The sequence below is a fragment of the Cimex lectularius genome, unplaced genomic scaffold, assembly GCF_000648675.2.
Source record: "Cimex lectularius strain Harlan isolate CLEC.00 unplaced genomic scaffold, Clec_2.1 scaffold55, whole genome shotgun sequence".
NCBI lineage: Eukaryota > Metazoa > Arthropoda > Insecta > Hemiptera > Cimicidae > Cimex > Cimex lectularius.
The window spans coordinates 1128603-1155332 of NW_019392647.1; the positions used below are offsets into that span (position 1 = coordinate 1128603).

Genomic DNA, 26730 nt, shown 5'->3' on the forward strand with positions numbered 1-26730 from the left:
GATAATCAAACCGAATTAATAAGAAGTGGGGAAATATGGGTGATAAAAAATCTGATATTTCTGACTAAATTATTCACCATTATGTTTTTTGCAGATTTTTTCTGAACAGTAAAACCGAAAATTTCAATATTGACACCTACCTTTTTTTTAAAAAATTTATTTATTTTGACTTTATTTTCACGAAAGGAAACACTTTTGTAATTAAATCCTGCGGTAGGTGTCTCCTGACGCGCGGTTTGATTAAAAACGTTCAGTTTTAATTCCCCCGGGGTAAATTGACCTTTCTGTCCTGCAAAATTAAATTAGAATCTAATTTAGCCAACGGTATTCTTTTACTCCGAAAATTTTAATCACCTGCTTCTCACTTGGAACAAATGTTTTCAACCTGGTAGAAATGTCACATTCATGGTCCTCATTCTTGCTGATTTTCAACAGGTGGATACATATTGCAATATTTATCATTCGTGTAACTAATTAAGAAATAATTATAATTAATGATAATATGACAAAAAATTTAAAATGACCCACGAAATGTTACTGTTACTTGTTTATAGTTGTTATGTTAATTTTAGCTAATGAGCGGTAGATTGCCTATTATTTCTTCCTTTATACCTGATAGTAGTTTTCAATTTAAAAATTTAGCACATATTTATTGATCTTTTAATCGGTTTTCTTCGCTTAGAAATGGAAGAGGATATTAATTTTCAATTTGTTCCAGCGCCACTGGAGGTGCAGACAGCGACGCCCACGCGTCCGAAGCTTCCGGCTCTCCCGTTGAAGACAAAGACCCGACACAGACCATGGGTGCAGGTGAGAGGCTATATAGTAAGTGTTGTGTCTGTGTTCTATCTTCTACGTAGTTTAGTTAATATTTCCTTTGTAATTATTGTGCGAACCGCGTTTCCTCAACTGTGGTCGTTACATCAACAGGTTGTCCACAGGACGGCCGCGCCCTGTGAATGTAGAATCGCCTTGTTATTAAATTCACTCATAAGGGGGTGAGAGGTGGTGGAGAAAAAGGATATTTTCCTCCCTCAACACTAAACATTATCCCACTCCCCCCTTTTTTTTAACCCTAAGCCGCTTTATTTCACGGTTATTTATATAATAATGTCGAGTTTTTAACAGGCTACGCTATTTTAAAACTATGTTAAACCGTTAAATAGAAACCCGGGGACGATCATGTTAAGCTGTAGGTGGATTTGATGTTTAGATTGGCAAATTCACGCTTTTCGTTGCGTACATACCCATTTTAACTTTTTTACACTGCATTAAAGCGCGCCGGACGTAAAACTACAACGGGAACAGGCGGACCAGAATGACTAGTGGCAAAGTGGCAAAACAGGTAGCAGAAAAATTGCAGACGTACACCATAATAGTTTTCGGTATTTCATCCAGGCCATCTCGCTTTCCATGCCGTCCAAGAACGTTTTATACTTATAATGTATATTGAAGATACAGTGCAACGCACCAGACCGATGAATACGGCTTGAAAAGACGGACTCAGGATGATCGTTGAAGAAAATAGCAGAAGAATACTTTTTCTAGCTGGAAATAGGTCATTCAAACAGATTTTTTTTTAATTGTTAAAAAAATTATTAGTGGATGTTTTAAGACATGCGATCTACCAGAGATGTTATTCTAAAGCTGGCTGGAATTTTCAGACTGTCCCTAAATGATTGGGTCCAGAGTCTCTCTAGGTTTAAGTATTGATTCAGACAATACTTTGCCGGAATTTTACGAATAAATTTAAAATGTCCACCGTATAATCAGATTAAAAGCTACAGACCATCAGTCTACTACAGTACTACAGTCAGTATAAAAAGGACTTCCTTTTTTTTTAAATTAATTTATTCCCTGATCTTATGTTGCTCTTTCAACTTGTTAAGTCAACGTCAACAGTTTTAGCTGAGGGTGGAAATTTGGATCGATTTATAAGAATTTATAATTGTAGAAAAAGAACAAAATATCAATAAAAATTAGCACAATTGAACTGTGTTTTTTTAGAATGTATCAAATTTTCTCCCAGACTGAGACAAAGAAAGCTTCCTCTTTCCTGTTCTGTTTGTAATGCACTCACGCCGAGTTTGTCGTTAATGAGATGGAAAAGAACTTAGCCGAGAGAGAAAAGCAGCCAGAGTATTGTACTGAACAGAATTCGCCTCTGGCCTGCTTTTTGATGTTGGCAATAAAACGAACGAAAAATAACAGCCAAAGCCTTACAGTCTAATTAGATGTTTAATGCACACCTCGGGTGGCTGTTCCTTTTCAATGTAGGAAGACCTAAAAAAATAAATATTATTTTCCCTGTTCCTGCCAAAGAATAAAGCTTAGGAGTTTTTATCATCGTTGTCTTGATTCACAATTATTATATTTTTCCCAAGCAAGCTGTTAAAAAATGATGTTAACACTAATTACCCTGTATTATACATTAAGCAGTCTTATTTGGAATGAACAATCAACGAAGTTACCATCCAAAAGTCTAAAACACATTAAAAATGTGGTTATTTCTCACAATTCCGAAACGTTATGTGCGTGTCATAACGAAACGCCTCCCCCATTAGCGAAATGTCATCGGAACGCCCTTTCCGGGAGGACCCTTCTGAAATGTAAATAAGCTTCAGAAGTTTCTGTAAACTCGCCTCTGGGCTGCTCTTTGATGATGGCAATCGACGAGCAAAGAATAAAATCCAAACCGCCGTAATGAAAAGGTCAATGTTGACAGGAAAGGTCGAAACAAATAAGCAGACCCAAATCCTGGTAATTTGGATAGTCCAAACATTGTTGACAAAATTCATTCTCCGACTAAGGTAGTGGAAATTTATTTTTGCCATTGATATATGGTTATATTTAGACTCTTGGAAATGTAATTCGGTCGTTATCATGCCTGTCTAACGGGTTTCAGTATTTCGCCATATTCATAGTTCAGTCTGGGTGAGCCGATAGATAGATTATTTAGGAGCCGGCCTCTTTACTACCTGTGCAGCGCTACCAGTATTGGTCTATTGTGCATTTCCATTTTTTTATCTAGAGCTCCTCGTTATGCTTGAGGCTTTTTATCAGATCCCGACGCTTTTTCAAGTGCTGTGTATCCTTCAGACCCTGGCTTTGCCTCTCCCAGGATTAGGAATACCAGCCTACATAGGCCTTCGCTACATCCGAGGGCGTGTTCCGCTGTTTCTTCTTCTTGGCAATATCTGCACAGGCTTGTTTCTGCCAAGCCGAGTCTATACAAATGCCTCCGGAGTCTGCAGTGTCCAGTTAGCAGACCAACTATTATTCTAGTCCTAGTACTTCTTAGATTAGTTCTGCCGTTAGTTTCTCTGATGGTCTTTTGATAAACTTTTTCACTTGCCTCTGTCCCGGGCTATATTCATATTGAGTGGAGGACTTATTAATCCATTGACTAATAAATCCGCGTATTTGAATGATGACGAAGTGCCAAAACAAGTCTGAGAGACTAAACCAGGGAGGTATGCAGACCAATAATAATAGATAACGTCCAAATTACGGTTCCTCCCCCGTAGGCCACATGGAGAAATCTCACTATTGGAATTATTAGAAAAAATTGCTTTATCGTACATTATCATCATTACCTGTCTTATACTTTTTTAATTTTATTGTTTTATTATTTTTTATTTAATTTTTTTTTAGCCGGTCTCAGTATTTCCTAATTTGTCTCCTTTTTAAGATTTATGTGTACTTATTTCATAATTTTCCCTATTTTAAGTATTTCTTTTTTCCTAATTTTATCTTTTCGTCGTTTCTATATTTTTTCGTTTAACCTATTTTTACACTGTGCCATTTTCCTAATTTCATTTTTCCTTAACTGTGTCGATTTTTTTCTCCTCCCTTTTTAATATGTTAGTAATCCCTGGCTTGTATGCTATATTTTTAGATTTGCTCTCTATCAAATTTTCTCTTAGTTCCCGTTTCGGACTTTTCAGTGTTTTATTATTTGTTGTTGCAAATTGTTAAAAATAATTTTTCTACTTTCGGTTGTCATCTTTTTTCGTTCCTATGTTTTTGAAATTTTGTCAAATTTTTCATTTTGTAATATTCTAGATCTTGATTAGTTCTCAGTTTAGGACTTTCTTAGTTCCCTGTTAGTCCTTATCTATGTCATGTTTTTTGTTTTCTTAGTTTTTAATATTTCCTTAGTCCCTGTTTTGTACTTTTTGATATTTTCATATTTATCCTCTTTCTAATGTTTTCTTAGTCCTCATTTCGGACTTTTCTTTGTACGATTATTTCTTATAGTGTTATCTTTTTAGAAACTTTTTCTACTTCCTGATTTGATATCTTTTCGTTGATTTGTTTTTTAATCTTTCAGTTCTTTATCTTTACGTTGCTTATTTCTCGATTTATGTTATTTTCATTCTTTCCCTATCCTAATTCGATATTTTATGTGTTCCTATATCCTGGTTTGTTCTCTGTTTTGAAATTATATTTGTTCTACTATTTTATATTTGTACATTTGTATATTTTTAGATTGTTTTTCATTTTCCTATTGTCTGGTTTGAATATTTTGATGTCACACATTTCCTAATCACCTTTGTTGTTCCCTTAATCTTTATTTTTCACGTTTACGGATTTCGATAATATATACTTGTATGTTTTCTATTGATACGTTGCTGCTCTTTACCTTCTTGTTTTGTCAACTTTGTTGTATATTCTTGGTTCCTGTTTTATCACCTTATATCAGTTTACTATTGGCTGGTTCTTGCAATTTTTGAACTTGGCTAATCCGTCATCAGAATTTTTTTATGTTTCTTCGTATGTCTTTATTCGTATATTTTCATTACTGCGTGCAAAGAAAGGAGAAGCGAGCTAGGAAAAAATTGGTTGAAAGGAGGGAGACAGAGAACATCGAACGATTATTCGAAATGTTTCAAAAGCCAGTTATCAAGTATTCATTTATTATAAAGTTCCCTTCTCAAAAGAAAACTGATTCTTCTCCAAGGGGCTCCCATTTATCACGTCCTCCCATCAGTTGCAAACGTTTGGAAAATCGTGTTCAATCCCCTGGGAGGGATTCGCCGATTCCAGCTCGGTAAATCGATCCTCTCTTTCCTCCTTTTCGTCAAATAATTGCAGTCAAAATATACACCCGTCGCACTGGTGAACTTTCCCGATGAGAAGCACTCCCTTTTCTCATCTCTAAAAATCTCGTTTGTGGACGACATTTTCCGCTTAACATTCCACAGCTCCGGGGTCTTAAAAGGATCCCCCTTTTTTACGTCTCGTGAGTGCTTTTTATTCTTCCTTATACTACACACTACACATTTATAAGAATTTAAAATATCAAGTTTCTAATAAAAAGATAAGAGCCTTAGTAAAAAAAAACCTAGCCTATTTATCTCTCAGCGTAATCATTTATTAAAGTAATTTAAAAAATTAATAAATCATATAGATAAGATAATTTTTGAAATTTATTAACTTATTACTGAAAGCGATATTTATATTATACATAATGTATGACTCGATCGATAATCGATAATCAACATTTACCACCCAAAATTATGTCTATTTTTTAATTGTACTGGAAGATTTCATTTTTAATTTTAAAGGTAAGCAACAAATATATAAAATGTACTTGACCGAATAAACTTTTGATTAAGTTTGAGTTAAAAAGAACAGCGTTTATTGTGATAATTAGCAAGTAGTTATTAGTATTTCATTTCCTCAATGATTTTGTTTTGTAGTGCTTGTTTTTTTTATACTTTATAAATGTTGTACTCTTGTCGGAGTTTGCATTTGAAAAGTTTTTGTAATCTTTTTCTACCTGTTGTGTATAATGACACTGACCTGTGTTAACTCTTTACTCGTTAACTTTTCCGCTCTTAACTTGTTTGCGTTCTAACATTCTTTTTCAGCCCGTAACGTTGTAATTGTGGTTGCAGTTTGTTTTTCCTTTCATTCTTATTTGTTTTTCTCTTTTTTTTCTTTTGATTTTAACCAACATTGTACCATATTTAATTATCAGTTCTTTCCGTCCTATTTTCTTTTTTACAGTGTCGACCAAGGCGATTGCCGGGGCGAAATCATTTGGCAACTTCCTCTACTCGGCGGTCAACAAAGCCGGCAAAACTGTTTCCGAGGCCAGCGCCAAGATAAAGAAGTCAGTCGAGGAAAATGTAAGTTGTACTTTTATTAAAAGATAAAAAATATAAACACACGTAAATTGACTTCATAACGAAACATAATGAGCACAGAGAGGTTATAAACATTGGGGCCTCATCATCAGTGCCTCTGTTGGTGCTATCAATTATCAATATCCTGTGCTGTTGGCTATCATTTATTATTTACATAACGACGAATCAAAAGTTGGACTGGTCCCTAATTAATTAAAATCATTACTTTCGTGGGCTGATTGTAGAAAAGACAGACTATTGTGTTTACCTTAACTATTCCTCCGTTTACCATTAAAAATCACCCCATCTTCTCTCCTGGTGTCAAGTACCTTAAGCTTATCCTTGATCAGTCCTTGTTTCTGGAAGCCCATTTTTCTAGATTTCCGGCAATTGCTTTTCCACCATCTGGTCCATCGTGCCAGCCACCTTTTCCTCTTTGAGTACCCGTGTACTTAGAGTTTCCTTCCTTATTCCACTTTGATTATGTGTGTTGTATACGAACTACGAAGAACTTATAAGATTAAAGTGTAATGAATCGTTTTGTCTCTGTTTCCCCAAAGGATTACTGTTGATATATACACTAAGTTTGAAAGGTATACATCTTACCATCTCCCTCCTTTCATATATGATTTTCTCACTTTAGGTCCAAGACTCTCCCGTCAAACTTGCTAACACCCTTTCGTCCTTTAAACCTAGAACTATTGCTTTCTGTCGTTCCTTCATCATTCTATCCGCCGAGCCCCATCCCTTTCCACCCGTCTCTTTGATTTCCTCTTGTTGGATAGAGACGATTTGTAGGCTGCTTTATCATCACGGTTGTCAAGTGTCAGCCAGCTTAATAGGGATCATTTTCGAGACTGTTTATCATCGTTGTCTTGATTTTCGGAGGCCTATTACTTCAATACAGGTCATTTAAATAAGGCCAATCGAGACGTTAATAGATTTTTTGTTTAAATGCCGCAAGATCGGTTGGGACGCCCCAAATGCATATATCTCTTCACAGAGTTAAAATACAAAAAATGCCCAAAGCAAAGGATTTTCCTTTTGCTGAAGTTAGGACTCATTATTTGATCGTTTAAAATTTTAAACCATTCACCGACCAAAGATGATCAACTCCACAGCATCCGTTTGGATTTGATTGATCAGCAAAGACTATTATGGTCCATTGCTATGAATAGTGAATGATAATGAAGAATCCCCCATTTAACTAACTCCTTCAACCTGTCTTGCATAATCGGCAAACATTTTGTGTCTTATTCAGAAGATAATGTAATATTTATTGCTTTTAAGATTTGGGCGTCTTAAATGGGGGCGCCTTGAATGCTAAACCCGCAAGACTTGCGAGTGTTGCAGAAGTGTTTGTATAGCACGCCTTTAGGACAGACTTCTAAGCTTAGTTACGCAAATTAATTAGTCGATTAGCTGTTTGTATTAAATGTGATCTTAACATCCTAAAGAGAAACAAGAAGAAAATATACAGTTCCTTAACTGTATATTTTCTTCTTGTTTTTCTTAGGACACCCGGCCATTTTATTAATGCTGTATCATTTTTGTGATATTTTCTCATAAGTACTTGCATTTGTTGTCGGATTCCTATTACTCCAATGCAGACCATTTAAATAATGCCCTATCATCAGTTAATCGAGACGTTAATATACGTAGTTCTCTTAATGCACCATCATTAAGTTACCGTATGTTAGTTAAAGGATGTTTACCATTTTAATAGAGAAAATTTTCAAATGCATTATTATATTGGTCTTCGGATGCCTACTACTTTAATAAAGGTCATTTGTATAATGCACCATAATCGGATTATCGGGTTGTTAACACAGGTCATTTGCGGACTAATTTTATCATCAATATCTTCATTGCCGAGTGTCAACCAGTATAATAGGAGTCATTTGCATGCTGTATCATCTTTATTTTGATATTCGGATGCAAACTTCTTAAATGTAGGTCATATCGTAGTTAATATATGACGTTTTTGCGATGCACCATCATTGCTTTGTTAGGCTACTTCTTAATTGAGGTCATCTACATGATGCCGCATCTTCAGTAACGTAGTGCCGTATGTGACCAGTGTAATAGGGATCTTTTCATAATGCTCCAACTGCATCATTGACCTTATATTCGGATGAACTTATCAACTATATGTCATTTTAATAGTGTAGCATCATTAGTTGGTTCAGGCGTTGATAGAAGTATTTGCTCGATGCACCATGATTGGTATGTTAGGTGTAGGATGTTTACTAGTTTAAGAACATTTGCCGAATGGTCCATCATCGTTGTCTTGGTTATTCGGGACGTTAATATTGGACTGGTGCAAAAATAATGCAGGTTTTGAAAAGGCAGTCAAAACTATTTTTAATTTTTATAAAACAAAGAAAATTTGTTCGAATTGTTTTTCATCACAATTTATTTTTCTTTATCAACAAATAATAAGACTTTTCTTCCGCTCACATAAAAAAATTTCCCCGTCAAGAAGTGATGAAAATGCCTGAAAAAGTGGAAATCTTTTAGCGAGAGGTGAATAAGGAGGGTGCGGTAAGGTTTCATATCCTAAGTCCTTAAGTTTCCGCAGGGTTGCGACATGTGGCCTTATCTCATGTTATTATTATTATTATCTATCCTTATTACTAGATAGGAATTAAAAGATAACTTGGGGTGTCAGATCCAAGTACTTGTAAGAATTAACCACTTCAATCTCCTGACCTTTGGAATACGTATACTAGAGGAAACTACCATCTTTGCGGAAACGATGATTTTGACTTTGAAAGGTTTATTAAGAGATTCCACTGGTCAAGAATCTCACCAACAAATGAATATTATGTTGCAATGCAACAGGGTCCTCTTCCTACTAAAACTACATCCTCAGCATACAAGAGGACCTTACCAATTCGTATCCCACACTCAAGTGTTAAGAAAGACCATCCGAAAAGAGAGCGAAACGTAAAGAACTAAGCACCTTGACTAACTCTACATTGAATGTCGAAAAATTCTGTAACCAATTTCCCGCCCTGATAACCGCCACATTACACGAAAACATAGTTCTAAGAACATTTAAAATCTTTGACGAAAAGCCCAAATTGGCCAATTTTAGATTCAATGTCTCAGAATCAATTGAGTCCAAAGCCTGCTTATAAATATAAATAATATATAAATGTACGAAGAAGCAGTATACCTTTTGGTTTTTTCTCTGTGTCCTTAAGTAAATTATATTAGTGAGAAAAAATACATTATCCATAGTAACCCTTACGAAAACCCATGTGAAAATCACTTAACGATTTATTTCCAGAGACAAGGCTTCCATACGAGGAGCGTATAAAACATCTTAGCCACACAATCAATACAGGAAATGCCTTGATAGTTGGCCTCATTAGCATGAAGTTCTTAAAGCTGCAGAGGCACCAGAAGTTTCTTTAATCAATATTCAATTTTGAAAAGTACATTGAAGGAATAAACACTGACCACTTGTATCACTTGGTGCTTGGTTTTCAATCGGATGAGAAACTAGTTTAAACTGGTGATTTTATTACCATTATTGTTTTTAAGATTGCAAAAAGATTCAATAGAGAACATTAATATATCTCAGGATATAGTTTTAACAGAAATGCTAATTTGTTAAATAAATTTATCTAGAGCTAAATTATGCTCTGTATTCATAGAGATTAAGGCGATTTGCATCCTTAGTACCTAGTAACCAAGTCTATCCTAGAATCTAGTTCTAAAGGGCACTCAGGGACTTAATCCGAACCTTGCATAATCAGGCGCTAACTAAGTCCGCGCATCAGCAGTGTCTAATTTTAAGGTTGCTCTGTAATTTGGATGATTGGTCCAGCCTAACAGCACAGAATTATTTATTCAATATATAATTAATGTAAGTATGAAAGTCCTTAAGGATTACCCTCCTGTTTGTCATATTTGTCCATCACTTGTTTACTATAAGTTGTATGTAACAAAGGTGTGATTTATTTAAAAATTGTTTCATTTGTTTGGGAAAGGGTATTTTGTTTGGTGAGTCTCAGTTTATTTAAAAGGAAATACATTTAATTTGACTTGAAAACACTAATTGTTTGGGTAGCCGCTGTAGGTTTATCTCGTTACAGGTTAATCCGATTACAAAAGGGGATGAATTCGTTTTAACTGGAATAATTATTCTAAACAGAAACAGGTCAAAAGGTTGTAATTAAACCAATAATGGTTGTCAAATTGTGTAACTCTTGTACTAAAAAAAGGAATTTGTTGTTCTGTCGTAAAATGGCAATTTCTCCCTTTTGAACAGACAAAATAGAATTGGTGGCCGTGAACAAGTGTATAGCCGATGTGGAAAGTACATTTCACCCTTTTCAATGTCCCGCTTTTCTTATATAGTTTTTATTCGAGAACCGTCTTCTCATTCGTCATCATCCGTTTAGACTTTGATTCATTTTCTCCTGTCTACTTTACTCAACCTTCAAAATTTCCAGAAATTATTGATAATAATTATTTGACGATGTCGTATTGAAAATTTCTCGAAACAAATTGCACATAATGATGTCCTTTTGGAATTGCATTAATTTATCACTTAAATATCAGCAACATCAGCACTTAATGATAAATATTATTTTTAATTCCGGACCGCCCGGTGCATCAATTTGTAGGTACTCCGTTTGCATTGGGAACGTAAATTTTCGTAAAAAGTACGGACAGTACCTTGGACTAATGGCACTTTAAGCTTCAAAAAGGAATTTAGTCTTTGTTTCAATATCTGCATTAAACATGGAACCTAGAACTGTCACGTAATGTCTGTAAATTTAATTATTTAATAAATAATATATAGATTTGCGTCAAAAGTTGTTTATAAAACTGCCAGCTTTATTTCATTTTCTTTCAATATACAATGTCAAATGGTAAATTTCATTTTTTTTGTTAGTTATTCTTTTTGGAAGATGGCATTTTGCACTGAAAGTTGTTTATTAGTAACGTATAAAACGTTCGGCCAGTACCTTCGACGATTGGCAATTAGGCTTTAAAAAGGAATTTGAGAATATTTTGTAAGCCCGGTCAAAAACAGCAATTATTCTTTATTCCAAAATCTGGTGATTTTCATTCCGACCAGTTCAATAAGTCATTTAGATGGATGTAATAATAATTTCAAATGTTAAACTTTATTTTTGTCAGTTAGTCCTTTTTGAACATGTCGGAAATCGGAGCTATATCTGTAAAATTAATTATTTAACCAATCAAATATACATTTTCTCTGGGTCTTCTTTCTCAAACTTTTAGCTTTGTTTCATTTTGATCTATTAAAAATTTCAAGTTGTAAAAATCTTTTGTTTTTGTTACCCCTTTTTGAACATGGCACCTAGAACTGGTGACAGCGGGCGGCCATGTCTGTAAAATTAACTATTTAATACATAAAGTATACATTTTCTTTGGCCGTTTTACTGAAACTTTTAGCTTCGTATTATTACAAATTTCAAGTTGTAAAGACCTTTTGTTTTTGTTGCCCCTTTTTGAACAAGGCACCTAGAACTGGTGACAGCGGGCGGCCATGTCTGTAAAATTAACTATTTAATACATAAAGTATAAATTTTCTTTGGCCGTTTTACTGAAACTTTTGGCTTCGTATTATTACAAATTTCAAGTAGTAAAGATTCCTTCAACTATACGACAGCGGCTATGTCTGTAAAATTAATTATTTAATAAATAAAATATACGTTTTTTTAAGTTACGTTCCTCTAACTATTTGCTTTGTTCTGGTGTTATCAGTATAAAAATATACTTGATTTTCTATAGCTACTTACAGCCAGCATGGCCTTAAATCTGTTAATGAATTACCCCAAGTAATTTAATTTTTATTAAATAAAATTTACTTCTGGTTTCAAAGTTATGTTTGTCAAAACTCTGCACTGTTTTGATCTTGATATAAAAAATAAATAAATTTATTTTTAATTGGATTCTAAAAATTGAAAATAAATAGCACTTTAGATTTCAACTTTTTTAAAGTTTTAATGAACCAAATAATTAATAAATAAAAAACTTCATATTTCACTAGCTACTTCTATCTATCTATCTTCTAATATTCATTACTGCTATGAAATTTATTATATTGGCTAAATTCTAAAGCTTGGCTCATTTTGACCTACTTATGTATAGAAATTCAATTTTTTGAGCAATTTTCTAATTGTAAATATTAAGCTTGTACTGTTTTAATTCTTTGTAAAATTAATTGAATTAATTATTTATGAAATATCATCCACTTTTGCGCTCAATTTTTTGTATATATTTTGATTTGTACATTAATAAAATACAACTTCTGTTTTCTACTACTACTTGTAAATGAATAGAAGAATTTGTGTTGTCTGAAAGTTGACTACGCCATCTCTTCAAAATTACTTATTTATTTTAAATAATTCGCTATCATAATTGATATCTTTATTTTATTCTTACATATTTTTAACTGGAACTAGACTTTTAATTTGATCTTACAACTGATCACACTTCTCTTGAGTATCTTACGTCCTTATTGTTGATTGGGCCAATATTTTTCTTTTTCTCTCTCTCTGGAACAGCGGGAATTATATATCATAATTGTAAGTTTTCAAGGCATATAACACACATAGATCATATTTCTTTTTTATTTTAGAAGGATAAACCAAAAATTATCCAAGGAAAACTTGTTCAATATGGAGGCGTGTCGTTCGACATGTTAAAAATCATGAGTATGTTGTTTCTCCTTAGAGATATTCACGCTAGCCTTTGTTTGTACCGCAAGGAATGCCAATATTTATAATGGTACGCCCCCTCTTTTCGGTTCCAGCTGAATCTTATCTCCGGCTGTCCCAAGTTTACTTGTTGAGCCGGCGGCAGCTCCAACGCCGCCAAGTTCACCGTTCACCAACCCTCCTATTGATCCGGAGAACCACCCCCTTCCGCTTCATCCCCCAACCTTGTTTTAAGCATGGCACAAATCGTAGTTTCGGGTGAAATAATGAATCCGGCTGATTTACCGGTCGTTATCAGAAAAATTAATACACGTCGGCATTTGAGAATCTCCAGACTCCTTGATATTCTCCTTTATATTTTTTTCTGCTGAATTTCTGCGATATTTCGATAGTTAAATGTCAAAACTTACGAATCAAAACAGGTGTTTTTTCCTCCAAGGGTATTATAAATGATGTTGTTAGGAAACACCAATGAATTTATTTTTTTCTTATTTTTGTTTGATTGTTTGCCATCTTCAGAGTATGAGAAGGGTTTTTAGCGACGATATCTATCAAACAATAGGTTTTTCACTCCGCAGACCAAAGGAGGAAATCTCACAAGTAGTGGATTTTTTGGTAATCCTTCGGCTTAATCCCGATGGTTCGAGCAGTTTCAAAATGTCATCGGGGCGTAAAATATTTGAAATATATACCTAAGAGTTCCTCACTGAAGATGGCGCAATGCCGAAAGGCGTTTGAATATGTCGGTTCAACTTCACTGACTCGCAGACCAAAACCCATCACCAACTCTAATTTATATGTTATTCTTTTGTGAAAAATGATTTTTTATGTATTTCGGTTACAAAGTGATCTTCCTATCCATCAGCCAGTTTCTCGAAGATTTTTTTTCCCAGGGGGCGACTATGTGTCTATCAGTTGATTTTTCATTCAGACAAACCGTGTGTATTAAAAACACCAGATCCGTGAGTAAAACCGACCTTGGCGTGCGTACCAAGATATCCTAGACTTCAGGAATCTTTCTTAGCTAGAGTTACTTCACTTATATTTATTATTATTAAGTAACTCTAAATTCTAAAATTCCTTCAATTTGAGCGTTATTGAAACAGTGTTGAAATTTGTTTACAAAATGGATCGATTTGTTTAATGGAAGTACAAATTGAGGGATGAATCAACTCTTGTGTCTTTTATACACATGCTTACATTTCAAGATCGATCTTAGGTAGAGCGAGAGTCATCTATCTTTAATTTATTTATTATTAACTGACTTTAAACTCTAAACGTTCTACTTTAAGCAAATTCGTAAAGATATTGAAAAATGTATTCATTTTTTAAGTGGAATCTTGAGGGTCGAATCAACTCTTCTGACTTTTGTTCAGATGTTTAGATTTCAAGGATCGATGTATGTACAACGAGAGTTATCGCACTTTAACCTATTTATTATTAACTAAATCAGCACTCTAAAGGTCTTTCACATTGCACAAATTCGATTAGCTGTTGAAATTTCATTAGAGGAAGTTAAATCTTAAGGGTCGATTCAATTACCCCTTTGTGTCTTATATACAGGGTGTAACGTCTCAAGATGCCTTGACTCAAGCATCGATCTGCTCGCTTACACCCTAAACCATTGCACATTGTCCTTTATGGTAATTTTATATTATCTTTATTCAACGCGACCATTGCACAAAACCCTCCAAACATTTTAAATTGGAGACAAAATTTTACGTAGAATCCTTCGAATGTTGAATTACTGTTTACCAACATCTGCAGGCACTTGTCACATTCTTGTATACAGGGTGTAACGAACCGCATGTGGGTAAACTTCTTGGATTCTCACACTTCGCTTACGGCAAAAACATTTCTATAACCAAGCCAACCCCTTCAACCCTTGTGGTGTTTATGCAAATATTGTACAACAAATGTTCGATTCAACTCGAACACATTTCGTTTCAGTACGAATCCGTAATTGCAAGGAACCTCATTGTACGTAACACAATTAAAATGGCTTATTTATTGTTGTACAACGCGAAGGAAATCCATTTGTATAAAAATTATAAAGAATGTGAGAAGTATACTGTGACAAATTATCAATCGTTGAAATTTATTACTTACAATAAACAATATTGACAAAAACTAATAACAGTTACTAGCAAATGATAAAAGCCTTGTTTTGATATTGTCGTTTTCATGCTTAAACGAACGCTGTAACCGATTTCATAAATATTGATTATTATATTAATTATTTAAAAGTTAGACCAATTTATCGTAAAAGTTGTAGTAAATGTTTAAAGGTATTTTTAACATGTACTCAATAAATTTAACATGTACTATAACATCGATTAGGTTTCGAGGTCCGATTGACCAAAAAAATTATTTTCAATTAATTAAGGCTGTGGTTGAAATAAAAAGTCAGTGTCACGAGCGGAATTCGAACCCACGACCTTCGGCTAAATATGCTGCTGCTCTGCCATAACTTCCCATCTCAACTCCACCTTTTGAGTTTTCAATTTTGAATTGAAAAATGGCAAAAAGAAGGAAAAATTCAAAATGTGGGGTTGAAATGGGAAGTTAGTGTCCGAGTGGATCGAAATCACGATAGTTCAAGTGGTAGAGCAGCGGCGTATTTAGAAGGTCGTGGGTTCGAATCCCGCTCGTAACACTGACTTTTTTATTTCAACCAAAGCCTTAATTAATATTCCATAACATTTTAATCATCCTATTTAGGATGAAAGGAAGTATAATTGATTCATATAGATCAAGTATAATCAATAAAGAAAAATAAGACCAAATGGTATAAAATTTGAAACTTGCATATTGCAAATGTTGATTCTTTGGTAGTTTTGAGGGCATATAAGCCATTTTCTTTTTTTTACGGTATGTATACCTTTGAATAGTTTTAACTAATCGATTAACTAAGTAATTAATAATAATTTTGAATAGTAATATTAACATAATATATAATTCATTAGAGTTCGTGGTCCGATGGACCAAATAACTTTGATTCATTTTCCCCTGTCTACTTTACTCAGCCTTCAAAATTTCCAGAAATTATTGATAATAATTATCTGGGCGTATTTGACGATGTCGTATTGAAAATTTCTCGAAACAAATTGCACATAATAATGTCCTTTTGGAATTGCATTAATTTATCACTTAAATATCAGCAACATCAGCACTTTATAATAAATATTATTTTTAATTTCGGACCGCCCGGAGCATCAATTTGTAGGTCCTCCGTTTGCATTGGGAACGTGAATTTTCGTAAAAAGTACAGACTGTATTGATTCATATAGATCAATTACAATCAATAAAGAAAAATAAGACCAAATGGTATAAAATTTGAAACTTGCATATTGCAAATGTTTATTCTTTGGTAGTTTTGAGGGCATATAAGCCATTTTCTTTTTTTTACGGTATGTATACCTCTGAATAGTTTTAACTAATCGATTAACTAAGTAATTAATAATAATTCTGAACAGTAATATTAACATAATGGATATGATATTAGACACATTACATAACATTAGAGTTCGTGGTCCGATGGACTAAATAACCAAATAACTTTTATGTAAGGTATTGGTTGAAATAAAATATATAATATAATACGAAAAATTGTTATTACTATTCAGAAATCGTGAGAGCGGTCTGGTTGTTATTACTTTGCTAGTCAGTGTTTGCATTTTTATTTTTTCCGGCCCATTTAAAACGCTTTTAATTATTATAATCCTCTTAATTGCATCCGTATGAACAAAATCGATTTCATTATTTCATATGGATTATTTAAAAAAAAAAAAAAACCTAAAAAGAACCGATTGAGTAATCTTTATTCGAGGTACGGCCAATGCCGAAAGGTTAGGCCAATAAAAAAAATCTACTCGTCTATCTATGTTGGGACTTTTGCCCAGCCTGTGGATTTACAACAATACATTTTTTTAATCGGATTATGACGTACTATCGATTATAAACAATGCATAAAAAGTAAATCAAACAAATTTTATTTTCCTAGACCTCAGTCATTTATATGTAGATATTTAACCAATGAGTTTACAATATTGTATGACGTTTTAATCTTCTTATTTACATCACAAGAAACAACAATAGAGTCGTATATATCGATTGTAAACTGTAAATAAAAGGTGAAATGAACTATTATGTAATTGTTAGACGTCGATTCTTAGTGTCTTTTATACTTTTATTCTCTACGAATAAATAAAGATTGCATAACGTTTTAATTAGATACATTTGATTCGTTGTAACCTATTATAAACAATGCATAAAAAATAAAACTTCTGTAGGTTTTGTTCGTCTGTTATATATGATTCAACTTTTACCCAACCTGAACATTTACATCATTGTATAACGTTTTAATCGGATTACTTTTGCCTAAATAAATTACAATCGATATATAATAATGAATAATACATCAGATTAAGACTAACTATCGTTATTTAGGTACTCTTCTGAGTTTCATTATGCCTAGTGTATTTTACTATAGCGTAATTTTTTAATCCATTTATTTAAGATGAAATGAAGTTGAATCGATTCGTAGTTACCGGTTATAAACAATACATAAGAAATAAAAAACAGTCGTTATTTCCCTTTATTGATAAGACTTACTGGTTTCTTCATGCCCATTTTGTTTAGTCCGCTATTTATGATAATATCATGTTCAATCTATTCATGTTTATCGAACGAAGAAGGTGAGAGGAACGTACAGAAGTTTGTTTAAAAATGTTGAGGAAAAGTTTGTCCAATTATGCCGGAATAATGAACCAGCATCATTAGCAGAAGTTATAAAGTCTACTTTCCTAAATGGAAGCTCAAAATGCAAATGAGAATTTTTAAATTTAAAATCAATTTTTAAAAAGTTCTTAAGAGCTGACTTGAAACAGTGGTTATGTACGATGCAATATATAAAAACGTACACTTTTTGTATATTTTATAATACATAAAGAAAATTTTTTTTTTTGGATATGTAAATTTCGTTAGCCGCCTTAGGGCCTACATACAGTTCATTAGAGTTTATCGCAGAAAATCGATTAGTTCAACAAATACCAGGATAAATTTACATCTCAAATTTTGGTCAAATAAAGCCACACATTTGTTCGTTAACTGTGTTAAACGCCAAGTCCTGGCTTGAGGGATTTGAAAAATATTGAAGTTCAAAGAATAGGGTTTATTAAATTTATCAAAGAAAAGTGAATTCGTCAAATTCCGATACCAATAAACTTCTCAATTTTCGGTCAAATAAAGCTACATAGTTGTTCGTTTTGTTTAAAAAACAACAAAGTTCTGTCTTTATCGGTTTGAAAAATATTCAATTCCCAATATTAAACATAAGTTTTATATTTTATCAGAGAAAAGTGACGCATTCGACTACTTCCAATACAAATGAACACTCAAATTTGGGTAAATAAAGTAAAATGAGTCAAATAAAAAAAAAAATTCTCACTTTTCAAGATAGTAAGGTATTCATTATACCAGGCTAAACATACAGGCACAAATAGTGTTGTGTACTTGTTACTTTACAAATTAGGACGATTTGAGCTATGACACGTTTAGAATATGGTCGAACAAACAAAACGTGTCATACAGGCCAATGGGTAAACGCGTTTCAATTTCCATCCGATGGGTAATTGATTTTATGGAAATGGAGCATGCATAATTACCAGCGACGACTCGAGCCTGTTCATGATAAAAATTGGATTTATAATCTTCATGGCAAGTGAAATCTTGTATGTGACGAACTGGGTTTATTTCTTAGGAAAAAATTCTTCTCTCTGAATTTTAACCCTTCTGGACACTTTGCACAAGACACTTGTCAAGGAGTGGATACGTAGGCCAGTTAATTATCTCTAACCCTCGTCATTCAATCCGAAAGTCAATTTCAATCCGCTGACAGCTTTTCCAACCAAAGAGTCGATATAACGGAATATTCCTTTGTTTAACCATCCGAATTAGATCTGGGGGCAAAATGACAAATACTCTGAGCCATTTAATAAATAGGAGTATATAACTATATTTGTGCCAGTTAAAAGGCTTTGCAACTTAAAGAATCATTTTAAACAGTTTAATGCATAAAAGCTTGGGATATTTATTTTAATTAATATGTAACTCACGCTCTATGTTTGATTCTCCTTTCTATTTCCTTCTCCCTCTCTTCTCACGTCCTACAGTTCTTTCTCGATCTCTCTTTCTTAACTCTTGCCCTGATGTTAGTGAATATATTGATGGATGCAAGGTTTACGCTCTTCAGGCCTTCTGGCTTATTGGGCTTATTGTACCTTCCTAGTTACCTAAGGGATTTTTTGCATCCTAGGTACCTCCATTGAGCCATTGCAGCAGAGAGTTTGCCAGTCTTGGTGAGGTGAGGGTTGTTTAGCATAAGTTTATTGTATCTAGCACCTCTAGAGTTTATTCTCTTCCATTTTTGTTTTACTTCAATATATTCTGTGACGGAGGATTCTGTATTTGCTTTTGTTATCTCAACTGTAGGTAGGAACAAACCATAGAGTTCGTGCAGATCCTCATCTGGCCGATGAGTCTGCTTTTTCCTTACCCAATATTCCTTTGTGTCCTGACACCAAACATATCATCAGGTCTGGTCTTTCGTCAGGTTTTGTCCTGAGAGAACAAGCCCTGAAATTCTCTTTCTTTCTTTCTCTCAAATCCTAAAGTTTTTCTTTCTCTTTGTCTTAATCTCTATTTTATTCTTTCTCTCTATCTCCCTATCTCTCTTTTTTTCTTTATATTTTTCATAAGTTTTCTCCACAAACCCTCAAGTTCTCTCTCTCACTATCTCTCTCTCTCTCACTCTCTCTCTCTCTCTCTCTCTCTCTCTCTCTCTCTCTCTCTCTCTACTTACCTACCTACCTACCTACCTACCTATCTACCTATCGCTCTATCTATCTATCTCCTCTCATCGTGAACGTGTCGAATTATTTCTGATCTTTCAGTANCTTCTCTATCTCCCTATCTCTCTTTTTTTCTTTATATTTTTCATAAGTTTTCTCCACAAACCCTCAAGTTCTCTCTCTCACTATCTCTCTCTCTCTCTCTCTCTCTCTCTCTCTCTCTCTCTCTCTCTCTCTCTCTCTCCCCCTACTTACCTACCTACCTACCTACCTACCTATCTACCTATCGCTCTATCTATCTATCTCCTCTCATCGTGAACGTGTCGAATTATTTCTGATCTTTCAGTACCGCTCTTTTCTTGTTTTTTAAATGAAGGGTAAACCTGCATACTTAACTGTCCTACGGTGCCTGTCGTTTCAACGCGCCGTAATTTTGTCTCTCAATAATTGTTTTCACACTTCTCTAAAGTGTCGAATGATGGAAATATTGTTTTTACAAATTAATCAATATCTTGAATGTAAAAACATAATTTATCCTTATCATTCCGGTTATATCTCAACATTACAATGGAAACTGCTTTAATTATGATGTTTGATGAAATAAGAGAAACCATAGACAATAGAAAAATGACCACCATGGCTTTAGTCATACTTTTAACAGTATACATCACAAAATCTTAATAGCAATCCTGAAGTCAATAAATTTATCCAAAAATGTAATTAACTGGACTCTCTCTCTCTCCCTCCCTCCCTCTCCCATCAGCCTTCTTAACCTCCCTATTTTTCTTAAGTTCGATTATTTTTTTTTTAAATTTACGTTTTTAGTTTAGGCTTACATTTATGCAATCAGAATGTTTTATTTCGAAACATATCCCATGTATGGGGACTTTCCCCATTGATTTGATCTACCAGTCATCGCTGTTTTGGGTAGACCCAAGAAGATCAAGCCCATCACATTCCGTAGACCCCCAAAAGGAAATCTGAAAAGAGTTATATATCCGTGATTTTTATTCGTCAAACCAAAAAGAAATTGCTGTAATAAACTATGTAAACTTAATTGGACGAAGGTCAAGACCATGCGTGAATTGTATGGAAAATAAAACAATATACATAAACACACAGTCGACTTAACCGATTACAACGGGGTGGGGGTATGTTATCTACATCAAAATGTCGAATTGAAAATGTCCGTGTAGGTGTAACACTAATTCCGGGCATGCGAGGTATGGATAAAATCTCTATAAAGCCTGGTATTTGTGTTAACGAGGGGTTTTATGTAATTGTCGTTTAATTTTGTATGAAACGCGACGTGATGCACCATTGAAAACTCAAAGGAAAAACGTCCGTTCACTTATCGCAAAATAGCCTTGAACGGTAGTACTACAGGGGGCGGCGGTCGTGAGAAGGCAGAGGGAGAATCAATACACCCCCGCATACCGTCCTCTGTTCAAAGTGTGATAGCAGTTTCAATTATTCACCCGCATGATAAGATTTACAACCAGGGCTGATGATTTAGTTGGAAGCGATTTATGGACGTGGAACAGGAAGGAAGATGTCACGGGGTACAAAGATCAACGGTGAACACCGCAGGGAAGGAAGATTGCGATAAAAAAAGCTAATCCTTCAAATCCTGTAAGTAATTTCGGAAGGGTTAACTCAAACGTCGAGATTTCATCAAACGGGCCTTTTGCCGCTCTGATATCATAACAGAAAGGTCGTGGTAATTTGTCAGAAATGAATCAGATTGTGTGATTAGTCCTTGACTTCTGCGAGGAGATGAACTGGTAGCCCGGTTGTTTCAGACAATTTTAGTCGCCTCGTCTTGCTGTTTATACAAAAATTAGCTCGTTTCTTATTTTTCTTTCAAAGATTACAAACTCAATAGAATTTGAGTTTCAACTCAAGTTCTCTCTATTTCAAAACTATAAAGGGATCTTTTCATTACTCTGTTAAACTTAGTTTTCACTAATAAGATAGTTATTTGACTGAAAACTTCCGCCTTATTTTGCGTATATTGTACTTATCTTAAATTTAAAAACTCACCAGCTTCGAAGGACTTTTTTTTACAAATTGTCGGTTAGTTTCAATATGTTCAATTTGTTTGTAGATGTGGGTGACTTGCTGATAATTAATGCCTCGGAGGAAGCTTAACTGAACGCCACGGCTGAGTTCATAATTATTTTATTTGTATTTGAGGTTTCGTTTTGGGAGAAATTAAGACTTTTGAATGTTTAAATTATGTTATTCCAATTTAATCCGTGTACATTGGCGAGCCAATATTAAAGAACTGTTTGTCTCTCTCTCTCTCTTTCTCTCTCTCTCTCTCTCTCTCTCTCTCTCTCTCTCTCTCTCTCTCTCTCTCTCACACACACACACACACACACACACACACACACATTCTCATACTATCACGCTTTCCCTCGCTCTCTCTCCTCTCTCTCTTTTTTGTCTATGTTCTTTCTTTTCATGTTCACTTTTTTTTCGCTCTTCGATGTTACTAGACCTTCGTATTCTCCCCTATTTAGGCTTGTAGAAAGCAGGGACGTGGAGCATAATGAAGTTTCGCAATTTGTTTGAGATAGAAATTTTAGGTCGGCGCCAAAAAATAAATAAGTTTGCCAATACACGGGATGATGATAAACCATGTACCCACCCTAAGCTCATGGGATTAGATATGCTTCAGACAATTTGCTAATTTGGTGTTGCCCCGAGGCAACGTTGGGCAATAAAGGGTTAAGATAGCGCTCTTTTAAAATTATTTTTGATTGATTGAAATGCCATTAATGAGTAGTGAAGGATCGCGGAATAAAGTTATTTTCCAATCTGGTATTTTTATTTAAATGAAAAGTTAAGATTGCAATCATTCGGCTTATCTGTGAAGCGAGTTCAAGTTGAAATGGCTTTTACAAATGTTTCCACCCTGAAGATATTTACGATGGTAAAGGCGTAACTTGCTTGTTTTAAATAACACGAAGAAGAATTTGCCATAAAAGCATGTGTTTGAACAAATAATGCGATCTTTTTTTTTCTCTTTTTTTCAATTTTAGTTGTTTGTGATAACGATAAAAGTCTACACTTAGGGCCGAGAAAATTTTTCTGAAGCGCACGGCCCAGTTCAAAGGACTTTATAACATATCATGCCTTAGGCTTTTATTACGGATAAAATACTATCCGCCTGTCTTAAATGCCATAGTGAAGGTTTATCTAAGAAGCTTTTAAAAGTTCGTTGATAAATCAAGATGTTTTTCAACTTAAAAAAAGTAAGATGGATTGGTATTTTGGTAGAATATAATTTACCAGCCTTCTGTGACATTGGGTAGGGTTATCGATTAAGTACGGCCAGGTTTAAAAGGCTTTACATATCGAGTGTATCAAGTAAGTTTTTATTAAACTCACTGATTGTTATTTTCGTAGAAATTTAATCTTAAAGCCATTTATTGTACGGATCAGGCTTATCGATTAAGTACGCCGAAGTTAGGAGGACTTTAGCACGTCATTATCACGTTTCAGTTCTTCATAATATAAGAGATTAGAGAGGGAGAGGGAAATTGTAGTTTTGAAATATTTTTGGGTTTGAGTATTAAAGTCATGATAGATGCACGATTTGATGGATTCCTTCTGTGTCTGATTGTTTTGTTTTTATTTTTTTCGAGTCATAGACTAGATATTTTATTTTAATGATGAAATTAATCGATAAAAACTGTAGCCTAAATTAATATGATTTTTAAAGTGTAAATACATCGAGATATTGAAAATAACGATTAATAAAGCCTGGGCGATGATTAAGACTTTCTCTTTCATCTGAATGATTTTAATACCGAATTGTTAAGCCCGAGTTGCTTCGTTTGTTTTCCAATCAACAAAACTAAGCTCCGTCAAAGTTTAACCCTTGATCCGGATGGGTTTAAATCGGAATCGGAAAACATATTTTTCATTCGGATATCAGTTTTGTTTCAGAAGTTGTACCAATTTATCTTTTTGAAATTTTTGGTTTATTTTCTGAAATATTCGGTCGGTTGTAGATCGTGTTTGTCGAAACGTTCCATTTCGGGTCGAGGCAAACACGGTCTCGCTCCGCAATTTCCGCCAAACCAGGAAAGTGGATATACAAAAGAAAACGCCCTCGACAGTGGCAAAAGAGTGGTTCATTACGGGACTGGGCCCGTTTTAACACGGGTTCCGGCACACTGATGGAATGCCATTCCAAGCCCTCATCCAAGCCGGCGGGCTAGCGGATAAATCTTGAGCCGAACGCCCCGAGATTGAAATGTTTGCAGACTTTTATTAAAGCCCCAGTGCTTTTCTGGATTGGTCGTTGCCCCGGCGGTAAATCCTCGTCGATATCCTTTGCTCCAATAACCCAAGATAACTTCCAACCATTACGCCACTTCACCCTTCCATATCCTTATCTGTCATTTATAATAACTTACGAGCTCGTAACATTTTACGATTTTTTTCAACTGGAATTGATTTTTCATAATAACAGACGAGCAACGTTATCAACACGAGGTCTCAAGTGGAAACGGTATATACCGTTTTCTCGAAGGCCTTTGACTTGGTCGATCATAACACACTGTCAGGCAAAAAATTCCACCCACTTGTAATATATCTTGATTTATACATATTTTTATATAGTAATCAAAGTTTCACGTTTTTTAACATTTAATAATGTCTTTGTCTAAACAAGAAAAAAAATGTAAATTGCTAAGGAAAATTAAAAATATAAAAAAAGAGGGACAGATAAAATTTGTTTTAATTTTGTTTTAGATTTTTAATTAACATTTCAATATGGCGTATTTCCTCCTCTTGCCTTAATTAGATCTCGAAGACGCCTCGGAATACTTTCTACCGGTTTAAAAACGCCTCTTTGCTCGAGGTTAGCCCATTCTTCTCGAAGAGTCCTTTCAAGATCTTGGAAAGTATTAGGAAGTGATGGACGTGCTCTTATTATTCTCTTTGACTCTTATTCGTCTTTTGAGGTTATCCTATAAATGTTCTATGGGGTTCAGGTCTAGAGAACGGGCTGGCCTGGCTAAGACTCCGATGTTATGCTGTGGAGAGTACGTTTGTACTATACAATAGCGATATTTGAACGGACATTATCGTGCATTAGAATATGATAGACACTGATTTCATCGATGATAGGCAACGCTTGATGCGACTCTCCATTGAAATTCCCGTCCACACCAAAACTGAGCTCCGTTGAAAAGGTTGGCTCTGGGAAAAATTACAAGCTTCGTACTAATCGCTTTCATTTCGCCTTCTCTACACTCTTTCACGCCCATCTGGAGATCGTAGAGCAAACCTACACGCATCAGTAAAAAGTACAGCAGACCAATCGTCCAAAGTCCAATGGCTGTATTCTCCAGTAAACGCGAGCCGTGCAATCTGTGTGCTCTGGTCAATTCTGGCCCTCTTACGGGGCGAAAAGCCGTCAGTCCATGCTGATTTAATCTTTTTCGAGCAGTACGTTCAGAAATTTGGCCATCTCGAACTTTCTGGAGCTGATGAATCGTTTGAACAACAGTAAGGTGCCGATTTTGCAAAACTCAAGTCAAAAAACGGTCATCCTGTGGTTCTGTTACCCTAGGGCGTCCAGAACCGAGCCGTCTATGGTAAGACCCACTTTCTTGAAAACGTCTAACGGCCTCTCGCAGTGTTTCGTATGGAAGCAATAGTCGCTTACCCGATGGAACGTCCATCATCAATAAGTGCCACACCACGTGCAACATCCAAAGCGCTAATTGCATTTTTAAGTTTAAAAAAGTTTTAAAATTAAAAAAACAAAGATGAGAACTAAACAATTTATTGCTTCAAATGAGGCTGAATAAACATTTTAAATTCCGTAAAAAGTAAACATTGGAAAATGCTTTATAATTGTTTTGGATTAAGGATTAAGTGTATTTATCTCTAATTGATATTCCCAATTTAAAACATAGCATAAACTAACATTTATTGGTAAAAACAATGAAATAAATTAAGGACAGAATTTTCTTTTATCGAGAAAAAAAATCAATTGGGTGGATTATTTTTGCCTGTCAGTGTATGCTAAACTCCGGGCTCGAGTAATGGTTCTTGGTTTAGTAACTTTTTAAAGAAGCGCAGTCAGAATTAAGTCTGTGCATTCAGTTGAATTTGAGATTCTTTCAGGAGTTCCTCAGACCTCTCTGCTTTCCTCCCTACATCTACTTAGATCTCTCTTGTTTGCTGATGACCTAAAACTATTCATCCTAATTACCAGCACCATTGATTATTCCATTCTCCAACAATCATTGAACTCTCTGCAACACTGGTGCAAGCAAATAATATGGTACTAAATATACACAAATGTTAAAAACCAATTAAAAAAATTGAAAACATACGTTTTGATATATNACACGTTGGATTTTGAAGGGGTGGGGAAGGAAGTCGGGATAGAAAAACATTTTTGTATGAGGAGTCGGCTTCTTTGAGGTTCGGCCTGATTATCCTTTCAGGATTATATAGACGGACATAATTAGGGAAAGGAAAGCCAAATTGTGAGAGAATTAGACTATGTAGAATTGTTTGATGTGTGGAATGTGATGATTGTTTTATATGTTATGTTTTGTGTGATGTGATGATGACAGCGTAACTGCGACTGAGTTTACATATGTCTGTTCTGTAATTGATGCTGTGCTTATTTCTGTTGATGTAAACCATTTCTAAAGAGTTACATTTATGTTTGTTTTATACCAAATGTGACACCTATGAAAATGGGCTTGCTAATGAGTTTCGAGCAGCATTCAATCGATTTTTTCCTACCAACATGCACCAATATTTTTACGGAACGATACGATGCTATGATGAAAGGATAAAATACCGAATATACTAAGAAACCGATGGAATTATTTACGTAATATGAACCGGATTTCTCAGGTTTTGGATGTTACAAATGAATATTTATCTCAAAATGACAAATTAAGAAATAAGAGTATTAATATTAAAAACATGACCCACTCACTGATATATGACACACTCTCACTCACTAGCACATTTAATTTCTCACTAATTCACTTA

The 26730-nt window shown here is 34.5% G+C and overlaps 1 protein-coding gene across 6 annotated transcripts in view; it reads left to right on the forward strand.

The window, feature by feature from the left end:
* Nucleotides 1–26730, forward strand: part of LOC106668155 (synapse-associated protein of 47 kDa) — a 62414-nt gene that overhangs the window by 13498 nt on the left and 22186 nt on the right. For 5 of the 6 annotated variants that reach the window (XM_014396651.2, XM_014396656.2, XM_014396654.2 and 2 more), the window contains exons 3-4: nt 719–825; nt 6016–6137. In XM_014396651.2, coding sequence (XP_014252137.1) covers nt 719–825; nt 6016–6137 — 229 coding nt within the window. The remainder of the gene's footprint in view (nt 1–718; nt 826–6015; nt 6138–26730) is intronic. The other variant, XM_014396652.2, reaches the window with a different exon arrangement.